This window comes from Oncorhynchus nerka, linkage group LG8 (assembly GCF_034236695.1).
Source record: "Oncorhynchus nerka isolate Pitt River linkage group LG8, Oner_Uvic_2.0, whole genome shotgun sequence".
Lineage (NCBI taxonomy): Eukaryota > Metazoa > Chordata > Actinopteri > Salmoniformes > Salmonidae > Oncorhynchus > Oncorhynchus nerka.
The window spans coordinates 50,530,333-50,557,191 of NC_088403.1; the positions used below are offsets into that span (position 1 = coordinate 50,530,333).

Consider the following 26,859-nt stretch of genomic DNA (forward strand, 5'->3'; position numbering starts at 1 on the left):
CGATACTTCAGAACAAGATGCCAAGCAGAATAAAAACTCACCTCCCACACCAGCTACAGAGAACCAAATGATCTCATGTTTCTCAGACTGTGCTTTTGGATACTTGTTTGCAAACTGGGTAAGTACTACATCCGTCTCTCTGACATTTAACTTCCACTGAGGGGAAAAAAAGGGGAATAAACTGAGGAACAGTCGCTGTCGAAAAGCCAACGCGTTGGCACCACACCTTCGCTTAGCGCTGCTGGCTTAAAGTGTCACTCCTTACACCTCTGTCACGGTTGATGTCATTTCATACATCTACCGTATTTGATTTCTCACCCCTATTTTCTGTTTTGATCAACTGAATTTACCATCCAGGTGGGTGATGCATTATGTCGACCACTCAACACCGGCTGTAACCTCACATCAAATCAACCACCAGAAACTCCTCACCAGTACGGTGTTGACGCTCCCTCTCAAGGAGTACATAGTATCTCTCCCAGCTGGTATATGGACAGGCACATGATGTAGCAGGCAATACAAAGTCTCAGAATCACGTGAAGGTCATGTCTGTCACATCCAGAGTGTTTATCTGTCGATGATTGTGTCTTGAAAAGCATGACTGAAAGAATTGGTTTTCGTTTTTGTTTGCAAATGTGGGATATTGACTTTCGATTGACATGTTCCTAAGCCACCAGGGGAAAAAGTCAAATAATCAGTCAATTAAAATCACTGGGTACTGTATAACAAAATGTTGCTTTTAGTGGTTTTGATCGTAGGTTATTATAACTTGTGTGCGTAAGTATAACCAGGCGTGATTTCATTAACTTCTTTAAATCAAGCCTAATTTAATTAACTGGTGTTTGTCATTTCAATTCAACCTGTTGCTAGAGTGCAACATATTTTCTTAAAACATTGTTTATTTCCTGAAACCCAATAGAACAGAAAATGCTCATCTCAAGACATGAATGATTGTTAACAAGCCAAGCATGAACCACCCTAGAAAGTAACAAAAAGCATTACGTCTGTCTACCTATTTCCCTCTATATTGGACTTTTATCTATCAGTCTATGGTGGGTACATTACCAAGATCACTTGGCTCACTCAGACTCTCATCTCTCTCTCTCTCTTTCATCTCACATACCTTAAATAATAACCCAGAATTCACCCACTGAGAACACACCTTGTGTAAACACCAAAAGCCATTTCCACTAAAAGCTAGAATGCACCAGTTCCCGTCCATCAATTTTGTATCGTTTTCAATATCATTCAAGGTATTGGAGTATTAGAATGGTATTTCCTATTCAAGTCAATGTTTGTTGATGTGGATTCTGTTCGATTAGATAGATTCAAGTTGTTAAACGTCATAGCACAATTGAAAGATATATGGTGTGTAGAAATTCAAAGAGGGTGGCCAGCAGGGATAGGTGGAATGGGCTGAGGGGAGCTGAGGGTTGGGATGTGGAATTGGAGACAAGTGGGAATGGAGCTGCTGGGCAGGGCATAGAATGATGGCCAAAAAATAAAGTCAAAATAAAACAATACAAAAAGTACATTTGAATAAAACTGAGTGGCAACGTTGTTACATCTAATGCTTGTTTGCCTGAGGCTGATGCCATACAGGTGTTTGTATGCATGTACACATGCAAGTAGATTGCATGTGTAACAATTCAATAAAAAATAATACAATAAAAATAAAAAATCTTTGATGGAGTGGACCAGCAGCCATATTGAGTGTACTGGTGACACATGCACGATTAGCTTTGTCCATTCTAGTGATTTTATTTCTATGATTGGAGAAATCCATTTAGGCCAAAGGAGCCCACTCATTCCTCTCAGCATGCCCGGTGACCAGCGGGGCCACCCACCTCATTGATCACAGTCAGGTTTAAGACACAATGGGGTCCTGCATTTGGCCATGTATGTTGTTAGGGTAATGGCTTATAAAACATTGCCTTTGATTTCCAAGAGACACACAGGGAAAACCCAGGCCTTGGAAGTTATAGGGGAGGGGTCGGACATCTGCAAGCTCAGCGCTAACCTGCACCCACTCTCCGAGAGGGGTTGACTAAAAGGGATGATCTGAGAGAGGTCAGAGTTCAAAGGATGCCAGAAAAAGAGTAGTGCGACATATTATCTCAACATACATTTTTTTCTTAAGACCAGCCCTAAGGCTATTGGGGAAGACATGAGACAATAGTAACATGGATACAATAAAGCTGTCTAACTTCAATGGCTACGTTGTCCCAGCTGGACATCCATGTTTAGCTGGATATATACACTCTAGCTGACCCTGGTAAAGTAGTTAATGTGGTTAATGGTCATGTAATATCCTGGTTCTGGATCCATTAGTTAAATTGGATGGATTGATTTGTAAGGTGGATCCATCATGGAGGGGATATAGAGTAAAGTATAGCATGCAATAAGTATTACCCATTGTAAGGGGATACTTTGGTAAACATGCTTTCACAATAAAAACTTTGGAGGCGAAGAAGATAACTTCAATTTTAGACACCTACATTGCCATTGCAGGACTGTAGATACAGTGCACACTGAATCAACTATGTTTTACACCCTCCTTTGACCTCCCCCTCACTGCACCAATTTGACCATCTGGGGTTCGAAGCCTGCTCTTTTAGCTAGCAGAGCTAAAGCTTAAGCATTAGTTCGGGGCGCTAACACAAGTCTTCAGGTCCAACACAGGTTGCCATGTTAAACACACATTTCAGGCCAGAGGTCAAGTATTTCTATTGGAAACCATTATGTTACAAGCAGACCTGGGGTTGACAGATTGTGGACTAACCTGAGGGGGAGGCAGCCCCCCGGCTCCAGGTGGGCAATCTGGCAGCATGATAGTCTTTTGAGGAGTGCTGCACTGGCAGTTAGGGGAAGGGTTGGCCATGCTCCAGGTCCCGTTGATTAAGATGTTGTTGATAGAGGGTTCCACTGAGGGAGTGGTCCATTTAGAATCAATGGGGACACACGGGAGATTCCTGGAGAAGGGGGGTGATGATGGTGATGAAGATGATGATGAAGATGACTAACCATGAGAATCAAAATAGGAAATACCATGCCTTAGCAGGGGATTTCTCAACAGTTATCATCAGAAAAACATAACATTGAAATTCAAGCATGTATACAGTACACTTACTTACACAGTTTTAGAATACCTGTTTAGGTCTAGCTCTTTTTAAACATAGCGTCGCTCTCTAATGGAGACATTTTTATTTTGTATTGAACGCAGTCACTCCACTCAATGTACTCTGAACATTCCATGACTCTAGGAAAATAGTTCCTGAAGGTCCATAAAAGTTTCACTGTATGCTCGTTAATGGGAAAATATGGATTCTTTTTTTCAATTTACTGAAACATTTCTGTTTTGGAGATGAGAGGTTTTCATTCGTCAGCAACGGTAGATGACAAATGACGTTATCAACACAACTACAGCATAGAAGTCTCCTTATATTAAACAGGGAGGCACGGTAAGTGTTGTTAGTGCGCCGGCTGAAGAGTTAGGGAAGCAGAACAGCTTGATAAAGCATGTTGAACATGATCGGGCTTGACAGAGAGGAGATGGAGCAGTTATGAGATATCAGGTTCACTTACTATTGACAATATTATTCCAACACCCTAACTGTAAAACAAGGCAAATCTGCACAATCCCAAAAAACACTCACCTCCGAGAACCCCAGAACGACTGAATGAATATATCAAATAAATGGTGCTAAATAACTTAGAATGATGTATTATTTCATCTCAACCATATACCGTACGATACCGTGTATATGCCTTCGGTTGTACGCAATCAATATTTAGGATTTATTCAATGGTTTTCTTCACTGCATGGATATTGTGTCAGAACATGTACGAATAAAACGGAATGTAGTCTCTCGAGGAAGTATCCTGCATGAGATACGCAACTTCAGATTTGATCAAAACAAAAATGTTTCCAAATCGACCAGGTTCAGCATCAGATTTGGTGAAAACAAAATTTGAATTGATTTATTGAGGTAAAAAAATGTGCCAATGGGGGAGATGTTTGCCCAATTCCATATTGACACCTACCCCCTACCCTGTATGCACTTTTGAGATCTGAAATCATTGGATACGAGTATCTGTCCACGTGCTAAGTGTTGCTTGTCACATGTTGCTCTGTATGCACTTATTGTCTGTCTGCATTTGTCTTTTTAAGTGTTTTTAATAACCTGCCCAGGGACTATGTTTGAAAATTTTCCAGGTGGCTAAAACATTCACTACTGAAATTTGGATTCATGTGCATTGTCCCTGCAACAATAAACGTAATAAAGTCAAGTAAACAATGTGGGGACATTGCACCAAGCATTTCAGAGTGTAGCCATATCCAATTGAATCTCCCTTTCCATTTCCATCTCCACAAATGCAGGGGGGTCTGGGCTAGCTAGAGGATGATTTGGGCCTATATGGCCTACAACTAATAAACACTTGATCAACACTTTATCAAATTTGATTATGTGCTTTGCACCCTTCTCCACTGTTCAAAATGAACAGATATTGGGCGGCTTGCTTCACTTGGAGAACTTTATGGACAATCTAGCAGGAGAAAGACTGCAAACAAAACATATGCAGTAATAACATGGAGGGAGGGAGAGGTGTTTCAAAATGGCCGCTGGTCATACTCACGGTATAGGGTTGTTAGCCATGCAGCGAGTCCCAAACCCAGGATTGTTCACCAAAGAGTCCACCACGTGAGCAACCTCTGTATTATTTGGCGGTCCATCATTGCTGTAATGAAATTGGACCTTGTTAGTTAGACTCTAACACTATGCCTTACAGGAGGGCTAATTATCAACATAATCCAAAGCAATCATCTAATCTTTTAATTGCCCGCCATCTTGGACAAATAAAACATCTCCAGTCCCCACAATAACAAACATTTCTCCGATCCCATGTCTCAGCTTGATAAGGAACCAAGTGGTGGGTCTGCCGTAGACTGAAAAGCAAAATGAAGCATTGTGGCTGTAAGAGCCGAATGTCAGGCAGTCCATGCTCAAAACAGTTGGATCATGCCCTGACCAAGTCAAATCAAAATGTATTTGTCACATGCGCCGATTACAACAGGTGTAGACTTTACCGTGAAATGTTTACAAGCCCTTAACCAACAATGAGTGTGAAGTAAAAAAACACATAAGTGAAAAATAGAAAATTAAAGAAACAAATAATTAGACAGCAGCAGTAAAATAACAAGCGAGGCTATATACAGGGGGTAGTGGTAAAGAGTCAATGTGCGGGGGCACCGGTTAGTCGAGGTAATATGTACATGTAGAGTTAAAGTGACTATGCATTGATTATAAACAGAGAGTATCAGCAGCGTAAAAGAGGGGTCTGGTTAGCCCTTTGATTAGCTGTTCAGGAGTCTTATGGCTTGTGGGTAGAATACAAAGCCTTTTAGACCTAGACTTAGCGCTCCGGTACTGCTTGCCGTGCAGTAGCAGAGAGAACAGTCAATGACTAGGGTGGTTGGAGTCTGGCAATTTTTAGGGCCTTCCTCTGACACCGCCTGGTATAGCGGTCCTGGATGGCAGGAAGCCTGGCCCCAGTGATGTACTTGACCGTACGCACTACCCTCTGTAGTGCCTTGTGGTCAGAGGCTGAGCAGTTGCCATACCAGGCAGTGACGCAACCAGCCATGATGCTCTCGGTGGTGCAGCCGTAGAACCTTTTGAGGATCTGAGGACCCATGTCAAATCTTTTCAGTCTCCTGAGAGGGAATAGTCTTTGTCGTGCTCTCTTCACGACTGTCAGTGTGTTTGGACTATGATAGTTTGTTGGTGATGTGGACACCAAGGAACTTGAAGCTCTCAACCTGTTCCACAGGGAGTACAGGAGGGGACTGAGCACGCACCCATGAGAGGCCCTCTTGTTAAGGATCAGTGTGGCGGGTGTGTTGTTCCCTACCCTTACCACCTGGGGGCGGACAACCAGGAAGTCCAGGATCCAGTTGCAGAGGGAGATGTTTAGTCCCAGGGTCCTTAGCTTAGTGCTTTGAGGGCACTATGGTGTTGAAAGCTGGGCTGTAGTCAATGAATGGCATTCTCACTTAAGTGTTCCTTTTGTCCAGGTCAGTCAGGGACTGGTTTGAGTGCAAATGAGATTGCGTCAAGTGAGGATCTGTTTGGGCAATATGCAAATTGGAGTGGGTCTAGGGTTTCTGGGATAATGGTGTTGATGTGAGCCATGACCAGCCTTTCAAAGCACTTCATGGCTACAGACGTGAGTGCTACGTGTCGGTAGTCATTTAAACAGGTTACCTTATTGTTCTTGGCCACAGGGACTATGGTGGTCTGCTTGAAACCTGTTGGTATTACAGACTCAGTCAGGGACTGGTTGAAAATGTCAGTGAAGACACTTGCCAGTTGGTCAGCGCATGCTCGGTGTACACGTCCTGGTAATACATTTGGCACTGCGGCCTTGTGAATGTTGACCTGTTTCAAGGTCTTACTCACATCGGCTATGGAGAGCATGATCACACAGTCGTCCAGAACAGCTAGTGCTCTCATGCATGTTGCTTGCCTTGATGCGAGCGTAGAAGTAATTTAGCTCATCTGGTAGGTTTGTGTCACTGGGCAGCTCGCGGCTGTGCTTCCCTTTGTAATCTGTAATAGTTTGCAAGCCCTGCCACATCCGATGAGCGTTGAGGCTGGTGTAGTACAATTCAATCTTATTCCTGTATTGATGCTTTGCCTGTTTGATGGTTTGTCGGAGGGTATAGCAGGATTTATTATAAGCTTCCGGGTTAGAGTCCCGCTCTTTGTTAGCTCAGTGCAGATGTTGCCTGTAATCCATGGCTTCTGATTGGGATATGTACATACTGTCACTGTGGGGACAACGTCGTCGATGCACCTATTGATGAAGCTGATGACTGAGGTGGTATACTCCTCAATGCCATTGGATGAATCCCAGAACCTATTCCAGTCTGTGGTAGCAAAACAGTCCTGTAGCTTAGCATCTCCTTCATCTGATCACTTTCTTATTGACCGAGTCACTGGTGCTTCCTGCTTTAGTTTTTGCTTGTAAGCAGGAATCAGGGGGATAGAATTATGGTCATATTTGCCAAATGGGGGGTGAGAGGGAGCTTTGTATGCATCTCTGTGTGTGGAGTAAAGGTGGTCTAGAGTTTTTTCCCTCTGGTTGTACATTTAACATGCTGGTAGAGATTAGGTAAAACGGATTTGAGTTTCCCTTCATTAAAGTCCCCAGCCACTAGGAGCATTTTCCTGTTTGCCTATGGCCGTATACAGCTCATTGAGTGCAGTCTTAGTGCCAGCATCGGCCTGCGGTGGTATATAGACAGCTACGAAAAATATAGATGTAAATTCTCTTGGTAGATAGTGTAGTCTACAGCTTATCATGAGATACTCTTGCTCAGGCAAGCAAAACCTTTGGACTTCCTTAGATTTCATGCACCAGTTGTTGTTTACAAATATACACAGGCCATTGCCCCTTGTCTTACCAGAGGCTGCTGTTCTATCCTGACGAAAAAGCTTAACACCCGCCTATATGTTAATCATGTCGTCGTTCAGCCACAACTCGGTGAAACATAATATATTACAGTTTTTAATGTCCCGTTGGTAAGGTATATACGTGCTCGTAGTTCGTCTATTTTATTATCGGTTGATTGTACGTTGGCTAACAGGACTGATGCTAAAGGTAGATTACCCTCTCGGCGACGGATTCTTACAAGGCACCCGGACCGTCGTCCACCTTATCTCTGTCTTTTCCTCCTGCAAATGACAGGGATGAGGGCCATGTCGGCGTCCGAAGTAAATCCTTCCCATCCAACTCGTCGAAGAAGAAGAATTCCTCCAGTACGTGGTGAGTAATCGCTGCCCTGATATCAAGAAGCTCTTTTTGGTCATAAGACACGGTGGCAAAAACATTATGTACAAAATAAGTTACAAATAACGCGAAAAAACATACACAATAGCACAATTGGTTACGGGAGCGTAAAATGGCAGCCATCTCCTTCGGCATCATTAGTTCTATCCTGGTGGAACTTTGGGGGTTTAAGTTACTGGACTAGATACTGTAATCGGGATTTGATTAGGTCACTAAGGGCTTGGCTCACTGAATCAACCAAGATTAGGAGGATGGGTATATTTACAGTATTTCCATCACTGGAGAGAGAAATTGGCCAAAAGGAAATTAGATCAACAGGAGTGTATATTGTATTGTTTTTATTTAAAGTAGTGCAAGATACCCAGCTAACATGCAACTGTGATTAGTGTAATGAAGGATGACAGAGTAATAATTTTAGGGCACTGGCATTTTGTTGAGAACATTACATTTCCAAATGAAAACATACCACTTAGCAGATATGGATGAGAAAAGCTCTTGGCATTCTGAATGGAGCAGATGTCAACATAACATAAACTCTGTGTGTGTGTGTGTGTGTGCGTGCGTGCGTGCGTGCGCGCGCGCGCGTGCGTGCGTGCGTGTGTGTGTGTATATATGTGTGGTGTGTGTGTGCACGTGTGCATACAGTATGCTCCATCTGTTTGTTTACATCAGAGCACTCTACGGTACTTATGTGCCTGGAGGGAAAACAGACCGTTTACAAATCAATGTATACACAAACTCTGCTCTTTATCTTGGCTCTAAAAACACAGCATTTCATAAAGATCATAACTAGGGTCCAGCGTGGTCACTGCTGGCCAATGGGATTAGTACAACGTTTATAGGCTCATTTATCTCTCATGAAGGTCAGTCTAAAGTATATAATTTCCTCCGCCATAAGCGAGGAGAGAAATCGAAGTGGTTGATTGCAAAAATGGATTATGCTCAGCCATCTGTTTTACCATTAATGATAGTTGAGAATATGTCCCAAATAGCACCCTATTCCCTTACAGTGATCTATTTTTGACCAGGGCAGTACACTATATTTGGAATAGGGTGTGATTTGGGACACAAACTGGGATGAACAATTATTCAAGGTAACAAGACTATTGGGGGGACAAAATGAACACAGAGACACACTAGAACTAATCTTAGGAAAATCTTACAGTAGTAGTAATAGTCAATTTAGATGCAATGAATTAGAACAAATAATGCAGATCTGAGTGTTGTAATACTAATGTAGGCGACGCCTACTCTCTGAAATAAAATATGGCTATTTATTGAAGAGGCATAATGCTCTGGCAGGAAATATGTGTTTCCTTGAGTGTAAAATAAAGTGGTAGCTTTCTCGTAAGACTGCCTTGGAAGAAAGAATGGTTTCTCATCATTACTTTGGTTATATAACCTCTACTCCATGTCAGATGGATTAACTTTAACTTAAATATCACGGAGTAGGGATCAGATTGCACATTCAACTCACTCCTTTCAACTCCCCTCTCATCTGAGAGACACATTGTATGGATATCACATTTTTAAAGAAATTTAAGTCTTAAGAATATTTTGTTCATGGGACAAGCCTAATCATGTTTATGTTTGAATCGAAAAGTGTCATCAATGTTCGACCATACTGTTCAAATACTCCATTATTAAGGGATACGAAGTTGCATTAAATTGCACGGCATAGACATGATGTTATTCATGTTCATTTTAAACATTAGGGGCATAACAATCGCTTTTTAAACCAGCCATTTTAACCTGAAATTGCCAAATTTCCAGGGCACGTTTAGTTGACGTTGACTATTTCAGCTGGAGCATGTACTATATACTCTCTCTGTCTGTATAGAACAGGATCGAGCCTGTTGTGGCTTTTCCAGACATCACGAAGGGAAGTGTCTTCAAATAATTCACGGGGAAGACTATGTGCAGTAATTGACCACATGTCAGAGAAGTGAAAAAACTTCAGCTTGCTAATGGTGACACATACCAAGGCTAGTTTCTGGTTGTTCTGATGAATACTGCATATTTAATGTGGTGTAACAATTGCAGTTAAGACTCACTGCCTTTAGTCTAACTTCAACTAAGAAGGTGAAACTCTAGCCAGTGAAAAAGGCATATACCCGCAATTTCCATAGCAACCATTTAAATAGTTAGGTGGAGTCACTCCTATGAGTCGGTCGTCCCTCAACTGACAGTGCAGGCGGAATCATTGCGGTATCAGACATAAGACAATGCTAAGAAGGTGAATCTCTAGACAGTAAAAAAAACATACCTGTGATTTCCATAGCAACATGCTAGAAGCCTGATAGTTCTGTTTAAACCGTCCAACTGGATCAATCTATTACAATGATCTCCCCTGAATAAAATAAGCAAACCTCCGTAGAATATCAATGAGCAGGAGGAGGGAACTCTATGAAATATTCAACATGTTTTTCACATTACTTCTATTTATTTTAATGTATTTTATAAGCAAACCCCAAAATGCAATGCAAGAAATTCAAAAAAAAAATTCTGTGTTACTGTAAGTATAAAAACCAACTTGCCAATATGTTACAGTATGTATAGAATATACAGTGCCTTGCGAAAGTATTCGGCCCCCTTGAACTTTGCAACCTTTTGCCACATTTCAGGCTTCAAACATAAAGATATAAAACTGTATTTTTTTGTGAAGAATCAACAACAAGTGGGACACAATCATGACGTGGAATGACATTTATTGGATATTTCAAACTTTTTTAACAAATCAAAAACTGAAAAATTGGGCGTGCAAAATTATTCAGCCCCTTTACTTTCAGTGCAGCAAACTCTCTCCAGAAGTTCAGTGAGGATCTCTGAATGATCCATTGTTGACCTAAATGACTAATGATGATAAATACAATGCACCTGTGTGTAATCAAGTCTCTGTATAAATGCACCTGCACTGTGATAGTCTCAGAGGTCCGTTAAAAGCGCAGAGAGCATCATGAAGAACAAGGAACACACCAGGCAGGTCCGAGATACTGTTGTGAAGAAGTTTAAAGCCGGATTTGGATACAAAAAGATTTCCCAAGCTTTAAACATCCCAAGGAGCACTGTGCAAGCGATAATATTGAAATGGAAGGAGTATCAGACCACTGCAAATCTACCAAGACCTGGCCGTCCCTCTAAACTTTCAGCTCATACAAGGAGAAGACTGATCAGAGATGCAGCCAAGAGGCCCATGATCACTCTGGATGAACTGCAGAGATCTACAGCTGAGGTGGGAGACTCTGTCCATAGGACAACAATCAGTCGTATATTGCACAAATCTGGCCTTTATGGAAGAGTGGCAAGAAGAAAGCCATTTCTTAAAGATATCCATAAAAGTGTCGTTTAAAGTTTGCCACAAGCCACCTGGGAGACACACCAAACATGTGGAAGAAGGTGCTCTGGTCAGATGAAACCAAAATTGAACTTTTTGGCAACAATGCAAAACGTTATGTTTGGCGTAAAAGCAACACAGCTCATCACCCTGAACACACCATCCCCACTGTCAAACATGGTGGTGGCAGCATCATGGTTTGGGCCTGCTTTTCTTCAGCAGGGACAGGGAAGATGGTTAAAATTGATGGGAAGATGGATGGAGCCAAATACAGGACCATTCTGGAAGAAAACCTGATGGAGTCTGCAAAAGACCTGAGACTGGGATGGAGATTTGTCTTCCAACAAGACAATGATCCAAAACATAAAGCAAAATCTACAATGGAATGGTTCAAAAATAAACATATCCAGGTGTTAGAATGGCCAAGTCAAAGTCCAGACCTGAATCCAATCGAGAATCTGTGGAAAGAACTGAAAACTGCTGTTCACAAATGCTCTCCATCCAACTGAGATCGAGCTGTTTTGCAAGGAGGAATGGGAAAACATTTCAGTCTCTTGATGTGCAAAACTGATAGAGACATACCCCAAGCGACTTACAGCTGTAATCGCAGCAAAAGGTGGTGCTACAAAGTATCAAAGTACCTCTTCCTCCTACCCTCTACTTTTTTGAACATTCTGTTAAAAATCGCGCAACATTTCAGCGCCCTGCTACTCATGCCAGGAATATAGTATATGCATTTGCTTAGTCTGTGTGGATAGAAAACACTCAGACGTTTATAAAACTGGTTAAATCACTGCTGTGGCTTTACCAGAACGGCATTTAAATCGAAAAGCACAGGAAAAACTGATCACTGAAAATGGGAAAATATATCCATGCGCTACTTGAACCCATTGATAAAGGTGAACCACAATTAATTGACTGAGGTTGCAGTACCTACAGCTTCCACACGGTGTCTAGAGTCTTGTCATTTCCCTTTGAGTTTTTTCTTGGTCAAACACATGCAAGGCACCGTATTCCTTCAGGTCTAGGACCGGATATTTTCGTTGAGTTTCTAGCCGGACATTTTTCCAGACGGACAGCTAATGATCTTTACATCGCCTCCTGATGAATTTTATCGCTTATTAACGTTTACTAATACCTAAAGTTGCATTACAAACGTATTTCGAAGTGTTTTGTGAAAGTTTATCGTCGACTTTTTGAATTTTAAAAAATGACGTTACGTTTTGAAACAATGTTTTTTTCGTTTATCACACAGTCTACATATAACGATATCTAGGCTTTATATGGACCGATTTAATCGAAATAAAGACCCAAATAGTGTTTATGGGACATCTAGGAGTGCCAACAAAGAAGATGGTGAAAGGTAATGAATGTTTTCTATTTTATTGTGCGGTTTGTGTAACGCCGAAATGCTAATTATTTTGTTTACGTCCCCTGCGTGGCTTTTGTGTTGTAGTGTATTGGTGCATGCTATCAGATAATAGCCTCTCATGCTTTCGCCGAAAAGCATTTTAAAAATCTGACTTGTTGCCTGGATTCACAACGAGTGTAGCTTTAATTCGATACCCTGCATGTGTATTTTAATGAACGTTTGAGTTTTAACTAATACTATTAGCATTTAGCGTAGCGCATTTGCATTTCCAGAGCTCTAGTTGGGACGCAAGCGTCTCAGGTAGAAGCAAGAGGTTAAGGGGGCTGAATAATTTTGCACGCCCAATTTTTCAGTTTTTGATTTGTTAAAAAAGTTTGAAATATCCAATAAATGTCGTTCCACTTCATGATTGTGTCCCACTTGTTGTTGATTCTTCACAAAAAAATACAGTTTTATATCTTTATGTTTGAAGCCTGAAATGTGGCAAAAGGTCGCAAAGTTCAAGGGGGCCGAATACTTTCGCAAGGCACTGTATATGGTGTCCATATTAGGAGAGCCTCAATCTCAGCAGTAAATAAATCCATCGTAGATTGAGGGTGTCCTTGTATAGACACTGTAAATATAAGTGTTTTTCTGTGACACTTAAACAAGGATGAAAATAAACCATTGTTAAACCAGCTATGCAACTGATTCCACCATTTTCCGTCCATCTACACCAGAGCTCAGATGGCATCCTTAAAAGTGTGTACAATTAATTATGCCTTGACATCTGGGATTCAACTCAGTGTTACTGTGAGTGAATGTATATCTTCTGTCCATCAAATGGGCAGCTATAGGTCTCCTCATGAGATTAATACATTTTTTACTTCATTTCGTTGACAGATTATGCGAGTCAGAGCTCAAACATTGGATCCTGACATGTACTGCCATGTCAAGGCCGAAGCCAGATTATTACCCAGTCAGTTTGAACACACTGGAATTTGTGAGGCATCTCCACTGCTCTCTACTCTCCCCCAGAAAGACAGTAAATCTCAGTGCCAAATATCACCATATTGGTGCACTATATACAGAATAGGGTGGCATTGGGGACACAGTCAAATTCATTCCAATATGCCAAAGTCTTCCCCAAAAAATGTCCCTCCAAACATTGGTACTAGGAGCGATCCACCTCCATCGCATATGTGGTTTCTGCATTCAGATAAACAGTATGCCCATTATTCTTAACATCCTAGTAGAATGACTTTATATTTTCTATAATTCTTTCTATCTGTCCTGCTCAGGTTACCCTGCTGAGTTTGCTACGTTTACACAAATGCAATACAAATCTCAGCATATTCACCTGTACTGATAAAGGTGTGATTATGAAGTCAGAGAGCATGACGTTTCAATGGCTCACCTGTAGAATGTCGTTTGGGGCAGCCCGTACATCCATGGCTGCAGCTCCAGATTAGGGTACTCAGCAAAAGGGGGAATGATGACGGAAAAGATGAGAGACAGGCAGACGAAGACAGCTGGCAGAATCACCTGTGTGACATTGACATGATATCAGAATCTGCTGCAAAATTACACTTCTTTGGCAATGCCTTTTTTAGGTATCCTATCCTGTGAAAAAACTGTTACAGAAGAGACAATGCGTTTAATATCAGTTCATGACAATTACTGACTATCCACATAACTTTCTTATTTAACTAGGCAAGTCAATTAAGAACAAATTCTTATTTACAATGACGGACTACCGGGAACAGTGGGTTAACTGCCTTGTTCAGGGGCAGGATGACAGATTTGTACCTTGTCAGCTCGGGGATTCGATCCAGCAACCTTTCAGTTACTGGCCCAACGCTCTAACTACTAGACTACCTGCTGCCCTGTTACATGCATATCTTGTATACAGTATACTAATCGGCTGGCGGGTACGAGCGTTGGACCAGTAACCGAAAGGTTGCTGGATCGAATCCCCGAGCTGACAAGTTAAAAATCTGTTGTTTTGCCCCTGAACAAGGTAATTAATCCACTGTTCCCTGGGTGCTAATGATGTGTACAGTATGTTCATTAAGGCAGCCCCCTGCACCTCTCTGATTCAGAGGGGTTGGGTTAACTGCGGAAGACACAGTTCAGTTGAAAGCATTCAGTTAAACAATTGACTAGGTATCCCCCTTTTTCTTGTAGTGGGATATCTAAAGTCATATGTGTTACAATACTACTTTCACCAGCCAACCAAATGAAGCATTTTCCCCGCAGAATCAGAAAAGGGGTGTAGTTTCATGTGTCCGACTGAGGCTCCCTTGAGGGAGCATTGAAGTGTTATTGCGCAATCCAATTAACAAACGCTGGGAGCAATCGGGGATAAAGATAATAATTTGTCTTTTCACTTGTCATGCGTTTTCATCCAGAGTGGAATGTGCTGTACTGGACTACATACTTACAATTCAATTCAAACTAAGTATCATTACCACAAATCTGCTATGGTGGGTTTGGCCTTGGAAAGAACAATGTATAAGCAGAAAATACCTCATCACTACTATACAGTATGGTGGTGGATCTTTGATGGTATGGGGCTATTTGGCTTCCACTGGTCCTGGAACACTTGTTAAGGTCAACGGCATCATGAACTTTACCAAGTATTTTGCCAAAAACCTGGCTGCCTCTGCCAGGAGGCTGAAACTTGGCCGCAAGTGAATCTTCCAGCAACCTTTCAGTTACTGGCCCAACGCTCTAACTACTAGGCTACCTGCCGCCCTGTTACATGCATATCTTGTATACAGTATACTGTATACTAATCGGCTGGCGGGTACGAGATAACCCCAAGCACACATCAAAATTCACCCCATAAATTGCTTGAACATAAAATCAACATTTTGCAATGGCTATCTCGCCTTCCGGACTTGAACCCCATTGAAAACCTGTGGTTTGAATTGAAGAGCGCAGTCCATAAGCGCAGACAAAGGATATCAAGGATCTGGAAAGATTCTGTACGGAGGCATGGTGTAAGATCTCTCCCAATGTTTTCTCCAATCCCATAAAATGTTTTAGAATAATATCATTTTCCCATGTTTTTATCGCTCAGCATATTCATTTTTATGTCTTTTTAACTCATCTTTACCAAGGGATCCAATCGTTTTGGACCACACTGCATATAAATCGTGTGTGCATGTAGTGTATGATTGCATAGATCTGTCTGTCTTGTGTCGTGCATTTGCATGTGCACGTGTGCTTGCGTAGGTGTGGAAGACACGGAGAGGTGAAATCATAACATCCAACGCTACTGTAGTAACATCACTCCACCCCTACCCCCATCATCACCCCCACCCTCTCCGTTACAATCCACAATGAAAGTGATGCACACAATCAGACATGAGACCAAACGCTTTTATACCCTCGTCAATTATAATGCTTGCCGTTTACTTGTTTTGGCTGCCTTTCATGTCTAAAGAGTTTGATTAAACACTTTCAAACACTTGCTTTGTCAACTGCCACCTCCTTAGGCATAATGCATTTTGCGCTGTTCTCTTTTCCTGCCACCACAGCATCCCCCCTTTTCTCTCCTCCATGTAAAATGTTCCCTTTTCATTTCCATTCTTGGAGCTGACAAAAAGGTCATAGACAGAATGGACAATATCTTTAATCGTTAAACACTTGTACTGCTAGATACTCCACTGAAGAGGGAGGTTTGCTGAATTTAATTAATTACATGCTGCAATTTCCGGAGCCCATTCATACGATACAAATGAAAAATGCTATATTTACCTCAGAGTTCTATGTAAATGCGGGCGCTGCTAAAATAATAGTCTGCGACAACTGAAAAGCCTCTAAATGAGATAATCCCGAACACACACACTTTCTCTCAGACTGTAATTGTGTGTGGCATCTGGTAGTATTTCTTCTGTGAACACACGCCAAACAATAGAGAAAAGCAATTAAGTTCACAATGTGCTCCATAGACTACGAGTTTATCACACTCTCAAATTTGGTGAAACAAGGAAGATAATAATATTAAATGGGTACAAACACCAAAATGAAATTATAGTGTTTTCAGATTCACTGTAAAAAATAACTGATTCATTTTATTACATTTAATTTGAGGGCAGACTGGCTAGTTGGCATATTTGGTATTTGTTTTTTTATTAGGATCCCCATTAGCTGTTGCAAAAGCAGAAGCTACTCTTCCTAGGGTTCACACAAAACATGAAACATAATAGAGAATGACATAATACAGAACAGCATTAGACAAGAACAACTCAAGGACAGAACTACACACAGTACATTTTAAAAAGGCACACGTAGCCTACATATCAATGCATACACACAAACTATCTATGTCAAATAGGGGAGAGGCACACAAGGTGTTTCTTTATCCGTTTTTTGAAACCAGGTTTGCTGTTTATTTGAGCAATATGAGATGGAAGGAAGTTCCATGCAATAAGGGCTCTATATATTACTGTACATTTTCTTGAATTTGTTCTGGATTTTGGGACTATGAAAAGACCCCTGGTGGCATGTCTGGTGGGATAAGTGTGTGTGTAAGTTGACTTTGTAAACCATTTGGGATTTTCAACACATTAATATTTCTTATAAATAGAAGAAGTGTTGCAGTCAGTCTCTCCTCAACTCTTTGCCAAGAGAGACATGCATAGTATTTATATCAGCCCTCTGATTACAATTAAGAGCAAAATATGCCTCTCTGTTCTGGGCCAGCTGCAGCTTAACTAGGTCTTTCCTTGCAGCACTGGACCATACGACTGGACAATAATCAAGATTAGACAAAACTAGAGGCTGCAGAACTTGCTTTTAGGAGTGTGGTTTCAAAAAAGCAGAGCATCTCGTTATTATGGCTATACCTCTCCCCATCTTTGCAACCACTGAATCTATATGTTTTGACTATGACAGTTTACAATCTAAGGTAACGCCAAAGTAATTTAGTCTCCCCAACTTGTTCAACAGCCACTCCATTCATTACCAGATTCAGCTGAGGTCTAGCACTTAAGGAATGATTTGTACCAGATACAATGCTCTTAGTTTTAGAGATGTTCAGGACCAGTTTATTACTGGCCACCCATTCCAAAATAGACTGCAACTCTTTCTTAAGGGTTTCAGTGACTTCATTAGCTGTGGTTGCTGATGCGTATATGGTTGACTCATCAGCATACATGAACACACATGCTTTGTTTAATGTCTGTGGCAGGTCATTGGTAAAAATAGAAAAGAGTAGAGGCCCTAGAGAGCATCCCTGTGGTACACCACACTTTACATGTTTTACATTAGAAACACTTCTATTAAAGAAAACCCTTTGAGTTCTATTAGATAGATAGCTCTGAATCCACGATATGACAGAGGTTGAAAAGACATAGCACCCAAGTTTTTTCAACAATAGGTTAGGGTCAATAATAGCAAAGGCTGCATTGAAATCAAACAGTACAGCTCCCACAATCTTCTTATTAGCAATTTCTTTCAACCAATCATCAGTCATTTGTGTCAGTGCAGTACATGTTGAGTGCCCTTCTCTATAAGCATGCTGAAAGTCTGTTGTTAATTTGTTTAAAGAGAAATAGCATTGTATTTGGTCAAACATTTGTTTTTGTGAATCTACTAGCTTGCCTATCCAATTGCGTGAGAAAAGCACAGGGCCTGTGCGGTGCACATATATAGGCAGCACATGCTGCATCAGATATCCAAAAGAAAATTGCATCCAACATGCTAAATGCTAATCTTAAAATATCTGATGTAGCATATGTCCTAAAATGTACACCGACCTACACATAAAACAGACCATCAACCATAGAGGTACAGTATATGATACACTATTAACTGTGTAATATTTCATTCTATGCCATCAACAGGGATTTTGATATGCATCATATTCATGCCAACATGTTCTCAATCCACCCTACCACTCACACTTGTCTTTCTTGCCAACACTGACTTGGCTTATAACTACTTTTATCAAGAACATTTTTTACTTACTATGACTGTGATATGCCATTGGTCGTGTCCAAATACCCATACTAGTGTTCTAAATAGTAGGCATTTTGGGCATGTGAATTTTTTTTTTATAGTATGTGAAATTTCGAAAATGTATTATGCTTTAAATGCCAGGATGTCATAGTCATTTCTAATTTACATCTAGTAGAATTTGTTGCACACTACTGAGGAAGAGAGTTGTCTTTTGAGAGCCACGTGTATCTGACCACAGCTGATAATCAGCTGAGATGAGCTCTGTACCAAAATGAAGGTATGGAGGGAATCAACACAACTGTGTATTAGATGACACATTCTCAGTAGGATGAGACTAGTATGCTGATACTTGTAGCTTGCTGTATTAGTTTTTACTAAACAGTACATTCGAAATAGTACGTAGTACGATTAGTACACAGTATGTAGTTTAAGTAAGTAGTAGGCAAGACAGATTTCGGACAAGGCCGTTGTCTCACCTAGCTATGTTATGATGGATTCACTAACCATAAATTGCTCTGGATAAGAATGTCTGCTAAATTCTGAATCTTCCACATTATACAATATACAATGTTGGCCTTTAAATTATAAACAAGGTTAATTGACCGGTAATAACAACAACAACGATAATAAATGAGACTAATTCAGCTAATAACAAAGACTCACTGCAATACACAGGCTAATTTGATCACTAATAAGAGTTAGTTAGGAATTGATGGAACATTTCAGAACACCACAGAAAGCTATTTTATGTACCAACTTAAGTAGATGTAACCTTGTTACCATTGGTTACATATCTGATAAGAAGTCACCGAGTGCAGCTCAGCTCATCAATTAACCGACTAGTGAATCACAGGAAAATAGAGAAACTGTAGAACAAAGCGACTGGAAGGTCAATGTCGTAGGAGATTATAAAACACAGACTATGTTCTTTCAATTTCCTGTATGCTACCTTGTAAATTGACAGAATTCACTTTTCAATGAAATTGTCGATGTAATATGAGTTTACAATTATATAAGGATGTCGAGACTCCTTTCTTTGTGGGTAAAAGTTGTCGTGTCATGGGCCTGGTTTCCGGCATTCAATATTTATTTGTTTTTACAATGACTGAAGTGTGAAGTTAATACCAATAGTTTGGCATAGCACACAAAAGTGTGACTAAATATCTGTACACTTTGTGACAAACTACCGTCAGTGTTCCATTATACATGAACTATTTAGTTTACCAAACGTGTCTTGAGGGTGCCCAATGTTGAAATTCTTTGATTTTCCCCCCTTGTCACTGGAACCATGACTATTGTATTCATCCCTTTGGGTGCAACAATGGTTTTAAGGAAACAGCTTTGATGCCAACAACAGAATCTAAAGTTTAACACTATGAACATTCTGGGAAACAGAGGCCTGGCCCTGAATGATATCTATGTGCATCCATTGGAAGGAGGGTCATCAGCAGTGAAGGCAGAGGACATCCATTTTGAATCAAGCACAATGCTTCCACACACAGCTCTGGGATAACCTATCGGAAAGACATCGCAATCAGTCTCAGGTACGTACGTCGAGTTCCGATTCAGTCACCTGGGCTCACATGACACAAGAGCTTGCCTCCCTACCACTTCCTCAAGTCCACATACTTAACCGTCCATCTCCTAACTTTCGTCCCCATAAATCACTTCATTTTGAGTCTCATCTTTTGAATTCCCCACCGGCTCTGTTTAAAGAGATTACCTCACGCCACATTCATATAAGCTAACAATGGGAGCTGTTTACATGACGGTCAGGCCCTTTGTCAGCCCCGGCAAATGACATGAATGGGCAGGAAGAGAGGTGGAACGAGAGGAAGAAGGAGGGAGGAGAGGAGCCATGAAACAAAGGTTGCTTCCCAATTGGAATCCTGTTCCCTTTAGAGTGGACCACTTTGGATGAGGGCTCATAGTCAAAAGTAGTGCACTGTATAGGAAATAGGATTCCATTTGGGACTCACTTTCACTCCACACACATCTCCCCTCGCTAACAAAACATAGTCACGTCCGGTATTGACAGTGACTAATGGTATGATCGGTATTGCAGCGAGTTACAGGGGGAAGTGTGTTCTAGAATTCGGCAGGTGGTAGGTTTACACACAGGCGAATAGGAGAAGTGGAGTGGAGTACTTCATGATGATGGTGCCTTTGGAGTGTAATTAATTCAATGTCGTGGTATCATTCATCGCTGATGGGGTTGCACCATGTCTACACACGTGTTATGAATAAAGATTTGCATCAATATGATTATTAGTGGATCAGAGCTCAAAATAAATGACAAAGAAACAGAAAATCTGAGTTTGTACGTCAACAATTGTGCATCATCTCTGACGAAAAGTAAATGTAAGGTGTCATGTAAATAGATAACCATCTATTGGTTCTGACTCTAAATTAAAATAACTCACAAAACGATACGGACATACACTTTACAGGCTAATAGCAACCTGCCAGCGAGCTAATTGTTATGATAATCTTATTTGATACATAACTAATGAAACCACATTATTAGCATACTAACAAATTAGAAAAAAAAATCATAGACATCTCTTTGCCTTTGAGGTTCCTATTAATTTAAAGTGGAAACCGTTATGAGAGGAGACAGGAAGTTCTCATAGCTGGTGTGTGTGGTGTGTATGTGTGTTTGTGTGTGTTCTAAACAGATTTTAGTTTACATTACAGAGGATCTCTTAAAGTTGTGATGGGCTCTGTCTCCTTGGCAGATAAGACAGATAAGCCCTTCAGATAAGATAAAACATCCACTTTCCTTAAGAAACGTATAATACATTCTAGGTTTGTTGCATACATAGGGACTGAGCATTCGTTTTTCTCCTCCACAGATTGAAGAGTTGGTAGTACTTTCATATCTATTTGTCAAACTACTTCCCCCTACGGTACGTTGCCACCTCTTTTTACAATATAATGGATTTTTTCATGACACTACTACACTTAAGGGTATAGAAAACAGAGGCGTAGAGAACTGTGAGGTTTGTGTGTGGTCATTACCTGAGCAATGATGCCTTTGCGGCTCCTGCGTGCGTGGTGGAAACGTTTGATGAAGAGGGCCAGGAATTGTCTCCGGATTAGTTCCCATCCCATTATCACACTGGAGCCCTTCCCATTCACATTGGCAACTCTCTCCACATCTAAAATGGAGGGCATACAAAATGTCTACAATAACACAGATGATTCAGTGCATTTTAGGTACAATACAGTGTTCATGAAATGAATGAAAACCATCTGACAATCTGTTAGGCTCTTAGGTTTGTAGGAAGCCAATGAAAATGTTTTAGCCTCTCTCACAGTGTAGAAAATAACACCTCAATAACACTATCTTAATGAGTAAAACAAAGCCCACAAAATAAGCAATGTGGCCTCTTATCTGTCTAAAAAGTCCAAGAAAAGTATTTTTGAAAATTGTGAAATAAAATGTGTTTTATAAGTGGGCTTGCTCAGGAAGAAATTGTAAAGGAGGTGGGCAATTTCTGAAACTATTGTATCGTGTAAAATGAAAACCTCATGCGTGGAATATGAATTGAAAGGGCTATGGGATTTTGTTTGGCTTTCCAAAATGGCCGCCAGTTTGTGGAAAAGCTGTACCTGTGTGACAAATTGACTCTGTTGCCAACCAATGAGAGCAAGAACTGGAGCAAGAACTGTCACAATGACTGACCTTTTGCGTCTTCTCCAGTGTTAATTGTCACTAGCAGCAAATAATAAGGCTTCGTGAAAACATATTCATGTGTGTGCCAACTTCTTAGGGATAGGCGTCTTTCGTGACACACGGCGCTGACGGGACAGTTGTAAATCATGCAGCGCCGTGTGTCACGATCGCAGGTTTTTAGAGAAACAACAAATGTTGGTTCATATAAGTGTCTTATATCAGAAAGATTAAATTCTTGTTAATATAACCGCACTGTCCAATTTACAGTAGCTATTACTGCAAAAAAATGCCATGCTATTGTATATGGAGAGCTCCTAACAACAAAACACTATGTTCACAGCGATAGGTTTGATAAATTCACCTCTGAAGGTGAAATGTGTACTTACATTCTGAAATCTTGCTCTGATTTATCATCGAAAGGGTCTCAGAGATAACATGAAGTGTTGTTTTGTTAGATAAAATCCTCTTTCATATCCTAAAAAGGTCCATATAGCATGCACGATCGATTTTGTATTTCCACTCGTTCAATTCCCAAAGAAAGGACTCTGTGAAAATCTAACCCTAAACGTTGTTTCAACCAGTCCAATCACGTTCGTATTTATTCCTCAGAGATTCTAGAACGTAACCAGACTTCACTATATCATTAGGTGTGTACTGTACTATATCCTATAGGACCCCAAATTTGGTCAGAGAGCATAGCATTCATGGCGCGCCGATGACACGGGCGGTCTTCACTTGATTGACTGTAACTTTGTCAAATAAGCACCAATCGGGGTCAAACAGAGCTAGATAGCCAATGAGCTGGGCTTTTTGGGAGTATGCAGAAACCCCGTATCTGTCGCAAAATGTTGCTGCTAACCTTGTGCGGCAGCAAGCCTTTTCCTTTTGGACAAAGTTACAAGAATATGGAAGTTTTCAAGTTTTGAAAACTGTGTGTTTTGCGAATGTTGAACTTACAATATGACTACTAATACTGGAAAAGCAAAATCAAAATCAAAGTCCAAGTATAGAGATTTGATGATATTCTTGCAGAAATATGTAATGTAAATGTCTCCTTCACGATTTGCCCAAATGTACCTGGGTGACTTCACACTAAATGTCATGAAGCTTGCTCATACTTCAAGTTATCAGTCTGAAACTTTGAACATACACTGAATAACAACCAGAGTGATGGCTGGATTTGGGACGTTTCTGTTGCATTTCAAAGATGGTGGTAAAAAAAAAGTTGTTTTTTTTCTTTGTATTTTCATCTACCAGATCTAATGTGTTATATTCTCCTATAGTCAATTCACATTTCCACAAACTTCAAAGTGTTTCCTTTCAAATGGTACCAAGAATATGTATATCCTTGCCTCAGGGCCTGAGCTACAGGCAGTTAGATTTGGGTATGTCATTTTAGGCAAAATTTGGAAAAAAAAGGGGCTATCCCTATTAAAATTTTAACTCAGTATACGTACCCTCAACTCTGCTTGTGAACTTGGCTTTCACTTCAGCTTCAGTTGGATCATAACAATAGACAGGGAGGACAGAAAGAAAACAGAACATTACCATTCATTTGCAATAAGACATCATGTCTCTACCTCAGAATAGGCCTATTTTTTTCTTCTTAAAAAAAAAAAAAATTATTGAAAGATAAGCACATACCCCTTTTCCCAGTCACTTTGTCTGAAGTGTTCCCTACATTGGTCAGGCTTTGCCGTTGCCGCTTGGATTCCCTTGAACTTCTTGTCTTGTCTCTTACCAAAGGTGCTTTGTTATCTAAAATAACACACAGAAGGTCAGTTGTATTGGCATAACCCATTTACCGTTTTGAATACCATACAGAAATAATAGCAACCGCTTGTGGCCTATACAGTGTCATATTACTTGCTGAGGGTAATATCACTCATCAACATGATAAAGGTATATCGTGATATTAATTTGTTCTTCCTGGGCCTTCAACGGTGGACGGGCTTCCAAATGTATTAAAATTGGCTTGGTAGGTTTAGGGTCCCAGAACATTCACACCTGGCCCAATGGGCAATCAAATCAAAGTTTATTTGTCACGTGCGCCGAATACAACACCTTACAGTGAAATGCTTACTTACATGCTCTAACCAATATTGCAAAAAAGTGTGTGTGTGTGTGTGTGTGTGTGTGTGTGTGTGTGTGTGTGTGTGTGTGTGTGTGTGTGTGTGTGTATGTGTGTGTGTGTGTGTGTGTGTGTGTGTAGGTAAGTAAAGAAATAAAACAACAGTAAAAAGAAATGTGAAAATAACAGTAGCAAGGCTATGTACAGACACCGGTTAGTCAGGCTTATTGAGGTAGTATGTACATGTAAGTATGATTAAAGTGACTATGCATATATGATGAACAGAGAGTAGCAGTAGCGTAAAAAGAGGGGTTGGCGGGTGATGGTACACAATGCAGATAGCCCGGTTAGCCAATGTGCAGCAGCACTGGTTGGTCGGTTCAATTGAGGTATTATGCACATGAATGTATAGTTAAAGTGACTATGCATATATGCTAAAACAGAAAGTAGCAGCAGTCCAAAAGAGGGGTTGGGGGGTGGCACACAATGCAAATAGTCTGGGTAACCATTTGGTTACCTGTTCAGGAGTCTTATGGCGTGGTGGTAAAAACTGTTGAGAAGCCTTTTTGTCCTAGACTTGGCACTCCATGTACCGCTTGCCATACCCTCTGAAGTGCCTTTCAGTCGGAGGCAGAGCAATTGTCGTACCAGGCAGTGATGCAACCGGTCAGAATGCTCTCGATGTTGCAGCTGTAAAACCTTTTGAGGATCTCAGGACCCATGCCAAATCATTTTAGTTTCCTGAGGGGGAAGTGGCTTTGTCGTGCCCTCTTCACGACGTTCTTGGGGTGTTTGGACCATTCTAGTTTGTTGTTGATGTGGACACCAAGGAACTTGAAGCTCTCAAACTGCTCCACTACAGCCCAGTCGATGAGAATGGGCATGCTCTGTGATCCTTTTCCTGTAATCCACAATCATCTCCTTAGTCTCGGTTACGTTGAGGGATAGGTTGTTATTCTGGCACCACCCAGCCAGGTCTCTGACTTCCTACCTATAGGCTGTCTCGTTGTTGTCGGTGATCAGGCCTACCACTGTTGTGTCGTCTGCAAACTTAATGATGGTGTTGGAGTCGTGCCTGGCCATGCAGTCGTGGGTGAACAGGGAGTACAGGAGGGGACTGAGCACGCACCCCTGGGGAGCTCCAGTGTTAAGTATCAGTGTGGCAGATGTGTTGTTCCCTACCCTCATCACCTGGGGGCGGCTCGTCAGGAAGTCCAGGATCCAGTTGCAGAGGGAGGTGTTTAGTCCCAGGTTCCTTAGCTTAGTGATGAGCTTTGAGGGTACTATGGTGTTGAACGCTGAGCTGTAGTCAATGAATAGCATTCTCACATAGGTGTTCCTTTTGTCCAAGTGGGAAAGGGCAGTGTGGAGTGCAATAGAGATTGCATCATCTGTGGATCTGTTTGGGCGGTATGCAAATTGGAGTGGGTCTAGGGTTTCTGGGATAATGGTGTTGATTACCAGCCTTTCAAAGCACTTCATGGCTACGGATGTGAGTGCTACGGGTCTGTAGTCATTTAGGCAGGTTGCCTTTGTGTTATTGGGCACAGGGCCTATGGTGGTCTGCTTGAAACATGTTCGTATTACAGACTCAATCAGGGACATGTTGAAAATGTCAATGAAGACACCTGCAAGTTGGTCAGCACATGCCCGGAGCACACGTCCTGGTTATCCGTCTGGCCCCACAGCCTTGTGTATGTTGATCTGTTTTAAGGTCTTACTCACGTCGGCTACGGAGAGCGTGATCACACAGTCATCCAGAACAGCTGATGCTCTCATGCATGCCTCAGTGTTGCTTGCCTCGAAGCGAGCACAGATGTGATTTAACTCGTCTGGTAGGCTAGTGTCACTGGGCAGCTCGCGGCTGTGCTTCCATTTGTAGTCTGTAATAGTTTGCGAGCCCTGCCTCATCCGAGTGTCGGAGCAGGTGTAATACAATTCAATCTTAGGCCTGTATTGATGCTTCGCCTGTTTGATGGTACGTCGCAGGGCATAGCAAGATTTCTTGTAAGCTTCCGGGTTAGAGTCCCGCACCTTGAAAGCAGCAGCTCTACCCTGTAGCTCAGTGCGAATGTTGCCTGTAATCCATGGCTTCTGGTTGGGGTATGTATGTACAGTCACTGTGGGGACGACGTCCTCGATGCACTTATTGATAAAGCCAGTGACTGATGTGGTGTATTCCTCAATTTCATCGGAAGAATCCCAGAACATGTTCCAGTCTGTGATCGATAAACTGTCCTGTAGTTTAGCATCTGCTTCATCTGACCACTTTTTTTGTAGACCGAGTCACTGGTGCTTCCTGCTTTCATTTTTGCTTGTAAGCCGGAATCAGGAGGATAGAGTTGTGGTCGGAATTACCAAATGGAGGGCAAGGGAGAGCTTTGTACGCGTCTCTGTGTGTGGAGTACAGGTGATCTAGAATTGTTTTCCCTCTGGTTGCACATTTAACATGTTGATAGAGACTTGGTAGAACTGATTTAAGTTTCCCTGCATTAAAGTCTCCAGCCACTAGGAGCACCGCCTTTGGGTGAGTGGTTTCCTGTTTGCTTATTTCCTTATACAGCTGACTGAGTGCGGTCTTAGTGCCAGCATCTGTTTGT

The 26,859-nt window shown here is 41.3% G+C and overlaps 1 protein-coding gene across 1 annotated transcript in view; it reads right to left on the reverse strand.

The window, feature by feature from the left end:
- Window positions 1-26,859, reverse strand: part of LOC115133544 (phospholipid-transporting ATPase ABCA1-like) — a 293,869-nt gene that overhangs the window by 101,281 nt on the left and 165,729 nt on the right. The window contains exons 27-32 of the mRNA XM_029666848.2: window positions 23,833-23,946; window positions 23,646-23,681; window positions 21,531-21,670; window positions 13,957-14,084; window positions 4,639-4,740; window positions 2,783-2,972 (exon numbers count right to left, since the gene is read on the reverse strand). Of these exons, the coding sequence (XP_029522708.1) occupies window positions 2,783-2,972; window positions 4,639-4,740; window positions 13,957-14,084; window positions 21,531-21,670; window positions 23,646-23,681; window positions 23,833-23,946 (710 nt within the window). The remainder of the gene's footprint in view (window positions 1-2,782; window positions 2,973-4,638; window positions 4,741-13,956; window positions 14,085-21,530; window positions 21,671-23,645; window positions 23,682-23,832; window positions 23,947-26,859) is intronic.